We start from the raw sequence: 15,492 nt of genomic DNA, 5'->3' as shown, positions 1-15,492 counted from the left end.
AGCCCTACCCCGCCCACTGGGACCACCTGCCTGTGACCGCGGAGGCCAGGGCCGCTCCGAGTGGGGTTTCAGACGCCGACCCTCGTTCTGCCACATTTGGTCTCCATGAGCGCAGGCAAGTCATGTGATCTCTTTGAGCGTCAGTTTCCTCATTGGAGAACTGCGTGCGGATGGCTATATCTTAGGTTGCTGTAAGAACGAGATGGTATGTTTTATGTACGCAGATCGTCAACCAGGGGTAGCACCTGCGTTATGAATGGGTAGAGGTGCCCCAGGTACCTCCATTCCAGCAGCTCAGGGGCCGGGAGGACTGTTTCACTCCTCTGTGCAGACCTCAGGGCACAGCTGGCAAACTCTCCGAGGGGCCGACAGAAGGTGCATTTAGGGTACCAACCACCGGGCCTTACCTGGGAGGACCCCCTTGCCAGCCAGTCCCCGCAGGGCTGCTTCTTCAGGAGCCCTCATGTGCTGAACCTTGTGTGACACCGATCTGTGGCCGGAGGCGGGGTAGCATGTGCCCGTCTGCGCACTGCTTCCAAAAATGCCTGAAGGCAGACACCAAAGCCCAGCCTCAAGGCAGCAGAGCAAGACTAACCGGGGCCCTCCTGCCAGTCTGGATGAGTCCAGAAGAGCCTGCTGCTTGGCTCAGCCACTGGCATGACAGTGAAGATGGATGAGAGCAACCACTGAAAGCAAGTCCATCCAAAGGCCGTCGGCTCAGCCAGAGGAGTGAAGATTCTGTCAGAAACGTGGGGACTTCGTCATAGCAAACATGAGGGGCTCAGACTCAGGCGGGAAGGGGGGCTCTCGTCATTCCTCACGGGGAAGGTAATGCTGAGGGTGGACCCCCGTCCCCTTCCTCACAGCCTTGTCAGTGTGGAAATCCATTCCAAACCCCAGCTTGACTGAGCAAATGCTCCCTGCAAGCTCCTCACAGCGAGGCCAGCGTATTGAGACTGCTCACTGGAGAGCTGGGGGGCGGGGTGGCGGGAAGGATCTGATGTGGCACTTCCAGGTTTGGCTCCAGACTTGGCAACTAAGTGAAGGCTGCTCAGGCGGCGTGAGGGTGGAGGAGTGTCTTCTTAGGGTCGAGTCTCATTGGTGTGTGTAATCCAGCCCAGCCCACAGCACAGCTCCTACCCACCAGGCGGACACAGTATCTTGTTCCTTCAGATTAGGAAAAACTCAGAGCAGATGGAAAAGTTCAGAGTATAATGATAAGAAGCATAGGTATGCCTACCACCTTGCTTTATCCTACTTTCTTCAGATTTTGTTTTGAAAACTGAAACATAACAGATCCAACTGACACATCCTATCTGCCAGTCCTGCTTGCACTCCTGCCCCCCAGGGGAAAGCGTCCCCCAAATTTTCAGCTGGCCATCCCATACATGTCTTTATGCTTTTACTGTATGTATTTACAAACAATGGATAGCATTGCTTTGCATGTTATTTTTTATTGTCGTGAATATACATAACATCAAATTGACAATTTTCGCCATTTTTAATCTTTGTTTCAGATCCTTACTTTTCATTACCTTCAGTACTTCATGCCATTCCCTTCTGGCCTGTAGTTTCTTTTATTTATTTATTTATTTATTTATTTATTTTATTGCTTAAAGTAATACAAAGGATATTACATATGTGTCTATTTCCCCCCCCCCCCCCGCCCTAGACAGTCCCCTAGCCTCCCCTATCCCCCAGTGTCTTATGTCCATTGGTTATGCTTATATGCATGCATACAAGTCCTTTGGTTGATCTCTTACCCCCCACCTCCTGTCCCCCAACCCTCCCCAGCCTTCCCGCTGCAGTTTGACAATCTGTTTGAGGCAGCTCTGCCTCTGTACCTATTATTGTTCAAAAGTTTATAATGGTCTCTATTATCCATGAATGAGTGAGATCATGTGGTATTTTTCCTTCATTGACTGGCTTATTTCACTTAGCATAATGCTCTCCAGTTCCATCCATGCCGTTGCAAATGGTAAGAGTTCCTTCCTTTTTAGAGCAGTATAATATTCCATCGTGTAGATGTACCACAGTTTTCTAATCCATTCATCTACTGATGGGCACTTAGGCTGTTTCCAGATCTTAGCTATGGTGAATTGTGCTGCTATGAACATAGGGGTGCATATATCCTTTCTGATTGGTGTTTCTGGTTTCTTGGGATATATTCCTAGAAGTGGGATCACAGGGTCAAATGGGAGTTCCATTTTCAGTTTTTTGAGGAAACTCCACGCTGTCTTCCATAGTGGCTGCACCAGTCTGCATTCCCAACATCACAGTGAGGGCTAGGGTGGGGTGGTGGTGGTGCACAGCTTTCTACCAGACAGAAGTGTTGGCAGAGTCCATTGTTCCTTTTCCAAGCCCTCCCCATACAGAGCCTGTCTTGGCACATGCTTCAGATTTCCCTAAAATCTCTCAAACAGGCAGCATCTAGCCTCAGCATGCCCCATACCTCTCACTAAAAGGCCCCAGGCCCAGCATTGGCAGTGGCCAGCCTTGGTTTGCAGCTTGGCCTCACCTGGGCACTTCTAAGCCCAGCACATGCAGCAGCCATCTGCATATAACTTTGTAAGTTATGCAGAACACAAGTGGCGGTTGACCTTGGCCTGCACCTCCCATGATACCCCAGAGCCAGTGCACCTGGACAGCTTCTAACCACATTAAACATTGATGTGCGAATATCAAGGCTCAACTGTAACAGGAGGGTATACACAGCCCACATAGGGAGTGCATCTTGATGCCCAACTTGGGTGACCAGGGAGGCTGTGCCACTAGACCCTACAGATCACCTACTACATTAAGCCAAGCTACCAAGTCTGGGAGACATAGTGGCTCTACGTAACACATAGAAAAAAACACAGGGAGACTGCCAAAATGAGGAGATAAAGAAGCATGTCCCAAATGAAAGAACAGAGCAAAAATCCAGAAAAAGAACAAAATGGAAACAAGCAATCTGCCAGATGCAGAGTTCAAAACACTGGTTATAAGGATGCTCAATGAAATTAGGGGAAGCGTAGAGGAACTTAGAACTTCAACAAAGAGATGAGAAACATAAAAACAGAAAAAACATAAAAAAGAACCAGTCAGAAATGAAGAATACATGTACTGAAATGAAGAATACATTACAGGGAATCAATAGATTAGATAAAGCTAAGAATCAAATCAGTGATTTTGAATATATGGAAACAGGAATCACCCAATCAGCACAGCAAAGAGAAAAAAAGAATTAAAAAAATGATAGTGTAAGGAGCCTCTGGGACAACTTGAAGTGTACCAATGTTCACATTATGGGGGTACCAGAAGGAGAAGAGAGCAAGGAATGGAAACCCTATGTGAAAAAATGAAAGAAAACTTCCCTAACCTGGTGGGGGAAATAGACATACAAATCCAGGAAGCTCAGAGAGTCCTGGACAAGATGAACCCAAATAGGTCCACACCAACGCATCATAATTAAAATGCCAAAAGGTTAAAGACAAAAGTTAAAGCTGCAAGTAAAAGCAGTTACTTACAAGAGAGTGCCCATGACTGTCAGCTGATTTCTCAACAGAAAGTTTGCAGGTCAGAAGGGAGTGGCAAGAAATGTTCGAAGTGATCAAAAGCAAGGACCTACAACCAAGATTATTCTACCCAGCAAAGTTATCATTTAGAATTGAAGGTTAGATAGAGAGCTTCACAGACAAGGTAAAGCTAAAGGATTTAACTGCCACCAAACCAGTATCATATGAAATGTTAAAGGGTCTTCTTTAAGAAGGGGAAAAATGATAAAAACTATGAACAAGAAAGTGGCAATAAATACATATTCCTCAACAATTGAATCTAAAAATCAAACGAACAAGCAGAACAGAGAACATTTTGAGGGTTGTCAGATGGGAGGGGTGTTGGGGGGGCTGGGTGAAAAATGTGAAAGGATTAAGATATACAAATTGGTTGTTATAGTATAGTCATGTGGAAAGAACAGAGCAAAACTCTGTTAAATTACAGCATTGGAAATACAGTCAATATTTTAATAACTATCTATGGTGTCAGATGGGTGCATGATTCATTGGGATGATCACTTAGTAAGCTATGTAATGGCCAATCACTAGGATGTACACCTGGAACTAATAATGTATGCCAACAGTAATTTAAAAATATAACATGATTTTTCGAAAGTATATTTCTTCTTTTCCAAATATACAGTCAACCTAGTAAATAGTCACAAGTCCTTTTGAGGAAGTTTAGAAGGGGGACTCAGCTTCCCTTTTATTTAGAGCAGCGGTTCTCAACCTGTGGGTTGCGACCCCTTTGGGCAGGGGTGGGCAAACTTTTTGACTCGAGGGCCACAATGGGTTCTTAAACTGGACCGGAGGGCTGGAACAAAAGCATGGTGGAGTGTTTGTGTGAACTAATATAAATTCAAAGTAAACATCATTACATAAAAGGGTACGGTCTTTTTTTTTTAGTTTTATTCATTTCAAACGGGCCGGATCCGGCCCGTGGGCCGTAGTTTGCCCATGGCTGCCTTTGGGGGTCGAACGACCCTTTCACAGGGGTCGCCTAAGACCATCGGAAAACACATATTATATATACATATTATATAATTATATTACATATTGTTTTTGTGATTAATCACTATGCTTTATGTTCAATTTGTAACAATGAAATTGGGGGTCACCACAACATGAGGAACTGTATTAAAGGATCGCGGCATCAGGAAGGTTGAGAGCCACTGATTTAGAGGTTCTGTGACAGTGAACTGGCTCAAGCCTCAAAACTTTGGAGTTAACAGACTGGCTCAAGTCAGAATTCTGTTCACCAGATCTAGAGCTTTTCTATGCATACACATCTAGTAAAACATCAGAAGACTGCCATCTATTCAGTTCTAGTCAATTAGCTAAGGACAAAGGTGTCTACAGATAAGGGCCCCTCTTCAGAACTCCCAGAAGCCTTCTTCTCTTTGCATGTTAATTGCACGCTCATAATTTTAATTCTTATATATGCATTTGAGGGCCTATTGTTGCTAATTGCCACAGCCTCTCCCTGGATTTCTCCATGACTCGCTTTTCCGTTACCTGCAGTTTATCCCATGGTACCACTAGCAGAAATTAGAATTATGATACTGTACTGTATACCATGGGTTACTCATGTCCCATATTCCCTGCCTCCTCTTCACCAATCCCCATAGGCTATCATTGATCTCATCAAATATTACCCAATCCCAGAATCTTAGTCTAAGAATCTATTTCCTGAGGTCACTTCTGGTCTCAATTACTGTCCAAGTCCCAACACAAAACAGAGAGCACACTTGTAAAAGGAGGGAATCTGAGGGCAGTTTATTTCCATATGCCCTATTTACAAAGGGATGTGTAGGAAAACCCAAGTGAGTGGAGGGGGAAAAAGATCCCAAGGCAAAGAAATCCCCAGTACAGTCTGTAATTAGATTAAGTCTTGCACAGAGAGTGTGGCAAAAGTAGGTTTACAGTTGTTCATATGGAAATACAGTAATCCTATCTAATAATAGACAAACATTGTAATTAACTGTAGCTCTGACACACTTCCCATTGGCTAATCAGGGCAATATGCAAATTAACTGCCAACCAAGATGGCGGCTGGCAGCCAGGCAGCTGAAGCTAATAGGAGGCTTGCTTGCTCCAGTGAAGGAGGAGGCAAAGGTTCCCCGCCTGCCGCTGCTGGCTTCTGAGCTGCAGTCTATCTAAGAAACAATGTTGCAATTATAAAACCTAAACAAACCCCAGAAACCTGCTTTCAGCCAGCTGGGCTTCAGCCAGCAAACCCGCAACATTGTTTCAATTATAGCATCCAAACAAACCCAGATCCCTGCTTTCAGCAGCTGAGATCTCAGAGTTGCAGCCGGGCCTCAGAGCTAAAGGTGAGCGAGGTTCCCTGTCTGGGGGTTCCAAATCTGCTGTTGGTTTCTTTCACTGCTGACTAGAGATATACAGGGTGTCCCCCCAAAATGTATACACACTTTGAATACCTACTAATTCCAATGGTTTTAAGCATAAGAAGCAACAATGGAGCTGTTATCTGTTAAAAGTGTGGGCACAGGCAGTTGGACATTCCCTGAGGGGTCTCAGATTGGAGAGGGTGAAGGCCAGACTGAGGGGCCCTTCCTCCCACCCCTCCCCCAATGCACGAAATTCTATACTAGCATATAATAAAAAATAAACTGTTTTTGCACCCTGGCCCGTTTGGTTGGGTGTCATCCCATGCACTGAAAAGTTGCTGGTTCAATTCCTGGTCAAGGCACAAACCCAGGTTGGGGCCTACCCCCCTTCCTCTCTAAAAAAAGAAATGCTTGCCCCAGCCAGTTTGGCTCAGTGGATAGAGGGTTGGCCTGCAGACTGAGGGTCTCAGGTTCAATTCTGTTCAAGGGCACATGCCCAGGTTGTGGGCTCATCCCCAGTGGGGGACTTTCAGGAGGCAGCCGATCAATGATTCTCATCATCGGTGTTTCTCTCTCCCCCTCTCTGAAATCAATTAAAAATATATTTAAAAAAATAAATGTTTTGCCCTAGCCGGTTTGACTTGGTGGATATAGTGTCTGCCTGTGGACTGAAGGGTCCCAGGTTCGATTCCGGACAGGGGCACATGCCTGGGTTGTGGGCTCAATCCCCAGTAGGGGGTGTGTGGGAGGCAGCTGCCCCATGATTCTCTCTCGTTGATGTTTCTATCTCTCCCTCTCCTTTCCTCTCTAAAATAAAAAATATATTTAAAAATTAAAAAAAAAGTTTTGCTCCATGAAAGTATTTCTTTGGGGGCGGGGGTGTCATATTTAGTTTTGTCTGAATTTCTCATTTAGGTCTTTTCTTCCCTCAGTGTTTTGTAGTTCTTAGCACACAAATGACACTCGTCGCTAGATTTATTCCTAAATAAGTTTTGTGGGCATGTTTGTGTTACTGAAATACCTGGTAAGTTCTGGGAAGTGATGACACCTTGTAGACCAACATCTTTTCTTTCCAAATGATTCTTGGTTCGGTTCAGGCTATAAAAATTGAACAAATGAAATGTGGATGCTGTACAGTGTCTAACTGGGCTGGATGAAGGCATCAGATTTTATTCAACGGGCTCCACACTGCCTCAGCTCAATAGGAATCACTGTAGCGTACAGCCTCCTGCTGAAGAACGCACCACACACACAGCTGGAGTTCCAGTGGGCTTTATTGAGATACATTAACAAAAGCCAAGATTTTATCAACCATCTTTTCTGAACTTTATAACCTCAGCAGACTCTGGTCCACATGTGCACCTACAACATAACACCCCCCAACAAAAAGGAAGCCCCACTGGAACATTTGCCAATTAACAGAAGCCAATTGTCCCTTCCCCCAAATGTTTGCAAAATTTTGAGTCCCCACCGTTCATTTCTCAGTGGGACTGGCCCCTTGTGGCTAGGGGCCATGAAATTAGACCCCATTTTCACTGAACAAAAATTTTCAGGTTTTAGTTTTGTTTCAAAAAGGGAACAGTGACTTGGTTTCCTCCAGGCACCCCTGCCCCACAACCACTGGTTAAAACCCAGTAGCCTGTATCTTCATAACCCACCCTCCTCCCCTCCCCTGCCCAGCATTGTCTACAGAGAATTTAAATACACTTCCGGTTGGAATCTGTCAGCTGTGGAGGGGCAGAGTCCATGCCAGGCTGGCTCCCTCTGACCTCATGAACTGCTATAGCCTTTGGACCCTTAACTCTTTAACCCAAAGATGAGTTTTTAGGTCAGGAGTTGACTTTCTTTGGGAGCTTTAAAAACTATCTTTAAGGATATACAGTAGAACTACAAGCTCAATCAAGTTCACTTAAGTTCACCAAAAAGTTGACTAACATCAACTCCCACTAGGCCTATAATTTTGTTTGACAAAGATATTTTGCCAGAAAATGATTTCACAATAACATTTTTTAAGATACATACAACGCTGAACAAAGTGGCAAATTAAAATAACATGGCTTAATTCCCAAGAATTTACTTCATCTTTGTGTTACTCATCCATAAGGTCAGAGAGTGGCTAAAGGCAACTTCTGACGAGGCTAAGAGCTTCAAAGTGTTTCTAAATCCTCAGTGCAGACACCCTCCCTTTGGGGCAGTCACCTCCCTCCCACCCCTATAAAAAAAAAGAAAAAAAAATTAAGCCAAGTAATCAGAATGAGATGTTTGATTCCAACAGTTTACACTCCAGGCTTTGTGCTGAGTCGTCTGGTTCTAACCCAAGCATGATGGTATCAAACACAAAGCACATGGCAGAGGAAAGATGCTCCCATCTCATTCTGAAAACAAATACTGATAACCGCCCGCCCCCACCCCCCGCCTTTGGGACCCCCCGTATTATGGTGCGGGGCAAATTGGACAATTTAGAGACATATTTAGATTTCTCTCTCCTTTACTTCTTCCCATGGAAGATAATTTTGGAATTTAGTCCAATCCTAAAGGAAAGGCAAAACAGGCCCAGAGGCAGCAAGGTGTGCGATGGTCCATAACCATCACACAACCACATAACCACAGGCTAAACATTGGGCTGACGTTATTTAAGTATTAAAAAGAGGGAATAGTTTTCATCCAAATGAACCACTGGAAAAAATATCACCATGACTTAAAATAAACACCCTATACTGGAAGAACACGAAAACAACTTCCAATAGTAACAAATGCTCCTTATTGCGAAGGGGATTTAAAAAGAAAAAGAGACTAGGATTTGACCTAGTCTTAGAGCAGCGGTCGCCAACCTTTTGGACCTCACGGACCACTGGTTGGTGACCGCTGCCTTAGAGCATCTTTCCGTTTTACAATTCCTATTCAAGAGTCAAGCACCAAAACTGGACAGCTGCCCGCACAAGGCCGTGTCCAATCCTGGTGTCCCAGACAGTTTAAGTGCCACTCCTCATCTGAGGCTGTACTTCAGGAATACTTTCAATTTAACGTCTGTGCTTTAAGAGGGACCCACAGGCATGTGGCACCAAGCAGACAGTCTGAGGATGGCGGAGAGGACTGTGCTGTTTATAGTCACCCGCACTCTAGCGAGATATAAAACTGCATTTATAAGCTTTCTTGCTTTTTTTCTAGAATGATCCCTCTTATCTTGCCAGAGATGGGGAGGAAAGAGAGGGCTGCATCAGTACACAGTGAGATATATATATATATCTATATTTTTTTTTTGGTCAAAAGTTGATGCCTTTTAAATTCCCTCCCTCAACCCCTCCCTGGAAAAAAAGTTACTCCCTTAACTAGGGCTTGTACTTAGTTGCCAACAATGGCTGGTATAAGAACCTATGTGGCGTGGATACCAAATAAATGAGCTTATTTTGGGGGGTTTGTACTGTGCAGCTCTTGCTAGTTTCTAAGGAGTTAGGGCTATGTCTGATCAGGAGGCATCTGCAGGATTTTGATCTTCAAGGAATTCTGGGTGAGTCACAAATCATTTTTGTTTAGAACTAGACAGAGTCAAAAAAGAAACTTTGAGTAACTGATTTATCCAGATGAGTTAAGCATGAAAACATAGGCAGGACTTGTACTATTTTAGGGCTTTGAAAAACAATGGAATATGGAAATCAAATAAAAAAAATTTTATTTTGCCTTTTTTTTTTTAAAACCCTAGATGCCTCCTGATTGACCTAGTACACTGGGTTAAAAGGGAATTAAAAACGTTTTTTAAAAAAAGTTCACTGGTTTTGATTCATCTCACTCCTTTTGCCTGGAGATCAGGCCAAACATCAAGCATGTTGGGAGGGGCACAATTTAATGCAACACTATTGACTGTAAAGCATTTGCCAGCAATTTACAATGCAAACATGACAATTCTCGTCACAAAGCTAAAGCATGGCAAGCAGCAGCTCTCAGGGTTGCCCGTTCCTGCAAGTTTACGTATCAAAGTGGGCAGAGGGCACACACTTACACAGTACAGGAAGTGACCCACAAAAATGAAGCCCCAGAACTGCTAGCCTCACCGAAGCCGGTACTGGCTAATATTGTGAAACGCAAAGTCACGCTTTATACACATACTGCTCAATGCTGCCACTCAAGGGAGGTTCCACACTGCATGTAATTAATCTTTGTCCCCTTTTGCAGAGCTTAAAAAGTTTCTCAAACTTTAAAAAGGGGGAAAAAAGCACAATCAGAGAGAGCCTTTCAAAAATAACACTAGGAATGACAGGTTTTTGAAGTTTCCTTGCTCCCTCTGGCAGGCCTCCCTCCTCTAAAGATACTAGAGACAGTGTGGCAGCAAACAGTGAAGACTTCTGGGGCCCTTTCCCAGCACAGGGTCCCCACAGGAGTCCGCTTGCTACAGTAAGAGGTTAAAGTACTTTCTAGAATTTAGTGTTGCGGAAAACTGAGCCCCTCTCATCTTAGCTGCTCCCATAATCACTCTAATCCCCTTAATCCCAGCAACCTTCATCAAAAACAAACAAAATATATATATATATATGTATGTGTGTGTGTATATATATATATATATATATATATATGAACGCAGAAAAAAACATATTTACAAAGTTTATACAAGTGTACACACCCAGTTTTCTATGGGACACGCTTTGCCAGAGGAAAGAGGGTCAAGGCTGACAGGCAACACCTCAAGTGCCATAGCTGCGAACGGAGACGCACGTGAACCAGTCTCTAGTGTTCCGTACAGAGCACAAAGGCTTGTCGTATGGCTCCTGCAATGACAGAGACGCTCTTTCCTTTGGGAGCAATGATGTTGCATTGACTCAGCCCAGAAGAAATTTCTACTTGGGATTGTGTGGTTGTTTCTTAAATACATGTATTTACAGTGCGGATGAACTGCAGTTGCATATCAACTCCTCCACTTAAAGGAAAAAAATGGTGTTAACATTACTAATAGGTTTCATCTTTCAGCCCTGGGCTTGAGTACTGGGTAGAAAGGGAAGAGAGAGACTTCAACGTGAAACCAAAATGAAATAAAAAGTTTTAAAAAGAAATAAAAGGAAAGAATTACTATTGTTGATTCCTTGGGCTGTGTCTAAAAGATGATATTCTGAATGGTCTCATAGCATAAGGCACTTCGCACAAATAAGTAATAAGCTCTTCAGGCTTAAAGAACGGATGAGTCATCAGGGAGAAGTTGAAATGCACAAGAGTCAGCTGTTGGAGAATTCGGAAATAATAGACAAGCTTGTGTGTTCATCAAGATTCTTCTCTTTTTAGGGTTTCTCCCTTCTCTTCTTTCTCCTCCTTCCTTGTCCCCCCCTTTCCCCAGAAAACATTTTTAAAAATCCAGCAGTTAGTGCAACTAATGTTCAGTCAGCACACAGTGCAAACAAGTGGAACAAAAAAGGTAAATTCCTTCTTTTCAGCTTTTTTCTCTTCACCAGTTAAAAAAGAAAAAAATGTCTGAGTTCTTTTAAATCTTCATAGTTCCAAAATAAAAGATGAAAAACGCACAAGAGAAGAGCATCCCCCCCAAAATGATGTGTCACAGATCCAAGCAAGCCTTCTTTAGTTTGCCAAAGCCTAAAGAAAGAAGAAACCTAAAATTAACATTTGTGAAAGCAATATGAACTAGGGTATAAAGGTTTTTACATCCCCATCCCAAATACTCTCTCTGTAACAGCGTCTACTCAACTCTTGCCTACTGTAGAGTCCATGCAGGATTAAGGAATGTCTGCCAGGCATTCTAGAGGCAGAATGAGAGTCTGATAATTTTGGCCTTAGCCAGCAGTCATTCATAATACTTAAAGGAACTACCTTACACAAACGTAATAAATAGCTTGCCAATATACTAACAAACATTGGCTAGTTTTATGTTTAAGAATTGTTTGACATTTAAAATTTTTAAAAATGACATTTAAAATTTTTAATTTGAAAAATTTAAAAACAACAGGTAAAATGTTCACTGCTAATTTGGAACTCATCATCTCTCAAGTTAAATCATATTCTCCTCAGAAAAATTCCACAAGTCTACTTTCCTTTATGTTGAGCCTTGTTTTGTGCATTTCTACCGGAGCCCAATAGTCACCACAAGATTAAATGAGAGGGTGCAGAAAACCAGAGTGGGCATTTAAAATGAGATAATTGCCCGTGGGTGTGACTCAGTGGTTGAATGTCAAACTAGGAACCAAGAGGTCATGGTTAAATTCCTGGTCAGGGCACATGCCCAGGTTGCGGGCTCGATCCCCAGTAGGGGTGCGTGCAGGAGGCAGCCAATTGATGATGTTTCTCTCTCGTTGAAGTTTCTATCTCTCTACCCCTCCTCTCCCTTCCTCTCTTTCCAAAATCAGTAAAACAGATTTTAAAATATATAAAATTTTAAAAAGACATAGGTATCCTCATTACACATTTGGCAATAAGGTATTGTAGGTAATGTAACCTGACTTACTGAGGCACCCATTTGAAATGAAGAGTGAATTCCAACAGAGATGACTGAACGATAAAGGAAAAGAGAACAGAAAATATTTTCACACCCGAAATTGCTTAAAAATATTCTCTTTGCTTTCATTATTTTTGAAGTCTGAATCTGTCTTGATACTGCTCATGGTATCACACTACTTAAAAAGACTGCATTCAAGAACAACACTTATGGATTTTCTAACGAGATAGACCACAACTTCACCCAAGAGATAGCTGTTTTACTGTCATTTATGCCAAGTGTTTCACCACCCTACATTGCTGTTACGTATGCTAGGACATCAAATTGCCCCCACGAAACAGGATCTTGATTTCTTTCCTTCCTTTAAATACTATGCTCACTTAGCTATTCTGTAGGTACACACATGCTTGTTATGGTTTATCATCTTCTACAGGCTCGCTGTGGTATTCCGCCACATATAGGCTCTTGTCAATGTTGCTTGGGATAGGTTTAATTTCTGTTCCCAGCTGCTCCTCAATACTTTTCAGGTTGAAGCGATCATCATATGTGATCAAGTTGATAGCTAAGCCAAGATGACCAAAGCGACCTAACAAAAAAAAAATTATTTTAATTAATTAATGAGTTAAATATTAGAATGCATGTGTAAGACTGTAAGCATCAAAATCATAAAGAGTTAATGTTTTTGTCAAGTGCCACTCTGGGTATAGGAAACTACTTTTCTATTCTCTTCATATTCACATTACTTCCCAAAGGTAGTACTCTATTTTACCCTTTTCAAAGGACAAACTAGATATTTGTGTCAAAAGTTGCCAAAATACACATACTAAACAGTAGTTACAGACTGTACCAGAAAAGAAAAATGAAGTTCTCCTTTGTTAATTTTACCTTAAATTATGCATATAGTAGTTAACTTTTTTAACTTTTCTTAATAAGTGTTATAGAAGAACTAGAAATTAGTCTTAAACACTGAACAACTATATTAGTTTTAATTCTGTTCTCATTGCTACATCACTATTTCACACAAAACCCCACACAATTTAGTGACTAAACTTCTCAAAAAACAAAACAAAAAAACAACAAAAACATCCACAAAGAGCATCTCCTGTCTTTCCTCACCTGATCTTCCAATGCGATGGAGATAGGTCTCTGCCAGCTTTGGGAAGTCAAAGTTTATTACCACATTCACAGCTTGTATATCAATACCTCGGGTAAACAAATCTTAAAAAAACAGTAACAAAAAAACCTCCATTATAACTTTCAATATTTAAGCAATCTTAAGCATTTAAACATGTGTCTTGGTACTGTAATACTATTTAACAAATGTTTCTAGTATACCTTTAATGTATTCATTTCACTTAGTAATTCAATTACATTTTCAAATTACTAGCATTACCTTTCATGCACATTATCACAAATAACTTTCTGGTCACAAGTTATCTTTGCCCAGTTCTACAAGAAAATTTTAGAAAATGGTCTAAGGTAATTGCAAATACAGGAAGAGACTAAGATAACTGGTAAACTCATAAAACAAATCTCAGGAATAACCAGTAATTTTATTTTCTTTAGCCTGTTTTTTGCTGAATTATTTATAATGTCTGAGGTAAGCTAATCCCAGTGACTATGCTAATTTAGGCTCTGAAACTATAAAGAGAAACAACAACAGGCTAATAACTAGGTTTTCCTTCTCCTACCGGCTCCACACTCCAACATAATAATCCATGATGGTCATAATAATATTTCAAAAATATTACTTTGAATCTGTAACTCCTTGCTTTAAATGACATTCAAGGTCCTCCTCTCTATGTTTTGGTCTTAACACATTGCGTACCGCATAGAAATCTCTAAGACATACGCCAGGGACTGCACGTTTTTGGGCAAACTGCACGTTATTGAAATCATCATAATGCACTTTAGGTGCTGTTTTTCAATAATTGTAACATTTTTATTTACAAAAACAACTAAACAATTAAACAATTAAAGTTCCTAGTACTTTTTTAACGTATGGTACTGCGTAAAACATTTTCCTCTATGAAGAGGGACCAAACAAAATTTACATAAGTATCTAGATTCGCTCCTTTTTCCATGGGCGTGAAAAACGAGAACACTCGTGAGCGGTCCTTAACAGATGGTGCGCGAAACACGAGAAAACTCCTGAGCGGTACGAAGTGTGTTAACGTACTTTTCTAACACATCTCAAAACTTCCTCTCTACCAAACTCATCTACTTACCCTTCCTTGAACATATCTCTCAGCCCTCTATTTTTGACACCAGTCCCCTAACTTAAACTTATCTAGCTTATAAAGCCCATTAAAATTCCATCTATTCCATCTATTCTCACATAACCTCAGCTAGTTACTTCCCTCTCCTATGAAAATTTAGGATTACTTACTACAGTTGACCCTTGAACAACATGAGGGGTCAGGGGCACCTACCCCCACAGTCGAAAATGTGTAACGACTCCCCCTAAATTTAACTATTAACATAAGCCTTCTATACAGGAAGCCTTACCAATAACATAGTCGACTAGCACATATATATATATATATTTTAAAATATATTTTATTGATTTTTCACAGAGAGGAAGGGAGAGGTAGAGAGAGTTAGAAACATCAAAGAGAGAGGAACATGGATCAGCTGCCTCCTGCACACCTCCCACTGGGGACGTGCCCGCAACCAAGGCACATGCCCCTGGCCGGGATCGAACCCGGGACCCTTCAGTCCGCAGGCCGACGCTCCATCCACTGAGCCAAACCGGTTAGGGCAACTAACACATATTTTATGCTATACTAGAGCCCTGGCTGGCATGGCCCTCATGGCCCAGGCTGCCTCGTGGCACGCCCCCCCCACTGGTTGTTTCAGAAGGTCGGTCCACCATCCTGTCTAATTAGCATATTAGCTTTTTATTATATAGAATCTTTTATATATCGTGTTCTTACAATAAAGAATTTTTCTTATCTTAAGAACACTTTCTTTAGCTTTAAAGAAAATTTCAGTAACACATTTACTGTATTTACTGAAAAATAACGCATGTATAAGTGGATCCATGCAGTTCAAATCCGTGCGGTTTGACTACTTTCTAAAATTCACATTTGCAAATTACCTTTAGTTCCTTATAGATCTAGTCCAAGGCCTATCTTTGTAAATAAAGGTGTTTTTTGTTTTGTTAATCCTCACC

At 41.9% G+C, this 15,492-nt stretch overlaps 1 protein-coding gene across 5 annotated transcripts in view; it reads right to left on the bottom strand.

The window, feature by feature from the left end:
• Positions 1-7,143: 7,143 nt before the first annotated feature.
• The window catches only part of DDX6 (DEAD-box helicase 6), a 39,595-nt gene continuing 31,246 nt past the window's right edge, over positions 7,144-15,492 (bottom strand). For 4 of the 5 annotated variants that reach the window (XM_059707678.1, XM_059707681.1, XM_059707677.1 and 1 more), the window contains 3 exons: positions 13,434-13,535; positions 12,721-12,903; positions 7,144-11,461 (listed from right to left, as the gene is read on the bottom strand). In XM_059707678.1, the coding sequence (XP_059563661.1) occupies positions 12,728-12,903; positions 13,434-13,535 (278 nt within the window). In that variant the 3' untranslated portion in view covers positions 7,144-11,461; positions 12,721-12,727. Of the gene's footprint in view, positions 11,462-12,697; positions 12,904-13,433; positions 13,536-15,492 lie in introns of all 5 variants that reach the window. The other variant, XM_059707680.1, reaches the window with a different exon arrangement.

Source organism: Myotis daubentonii, chromosome 9, assembly GCF_963259705.1.
Source record: "Myotis daubentonii chromosome 9, mMyoDau2.1, whole genome shotgun sequence".
NCBI classification, from domain to species: domain Eukaryota; kingdom Metazoa; phylum Chordata; class Mammalia; order Chiroptera; family Vespertilionidae; genus Myotis; species Myotis daubentonii.
The sequence above is the reverse complement of the archived record's forward strand: the minus strand, read 5'-3'. Positions and strand labels throughout refer to the sequence as shown.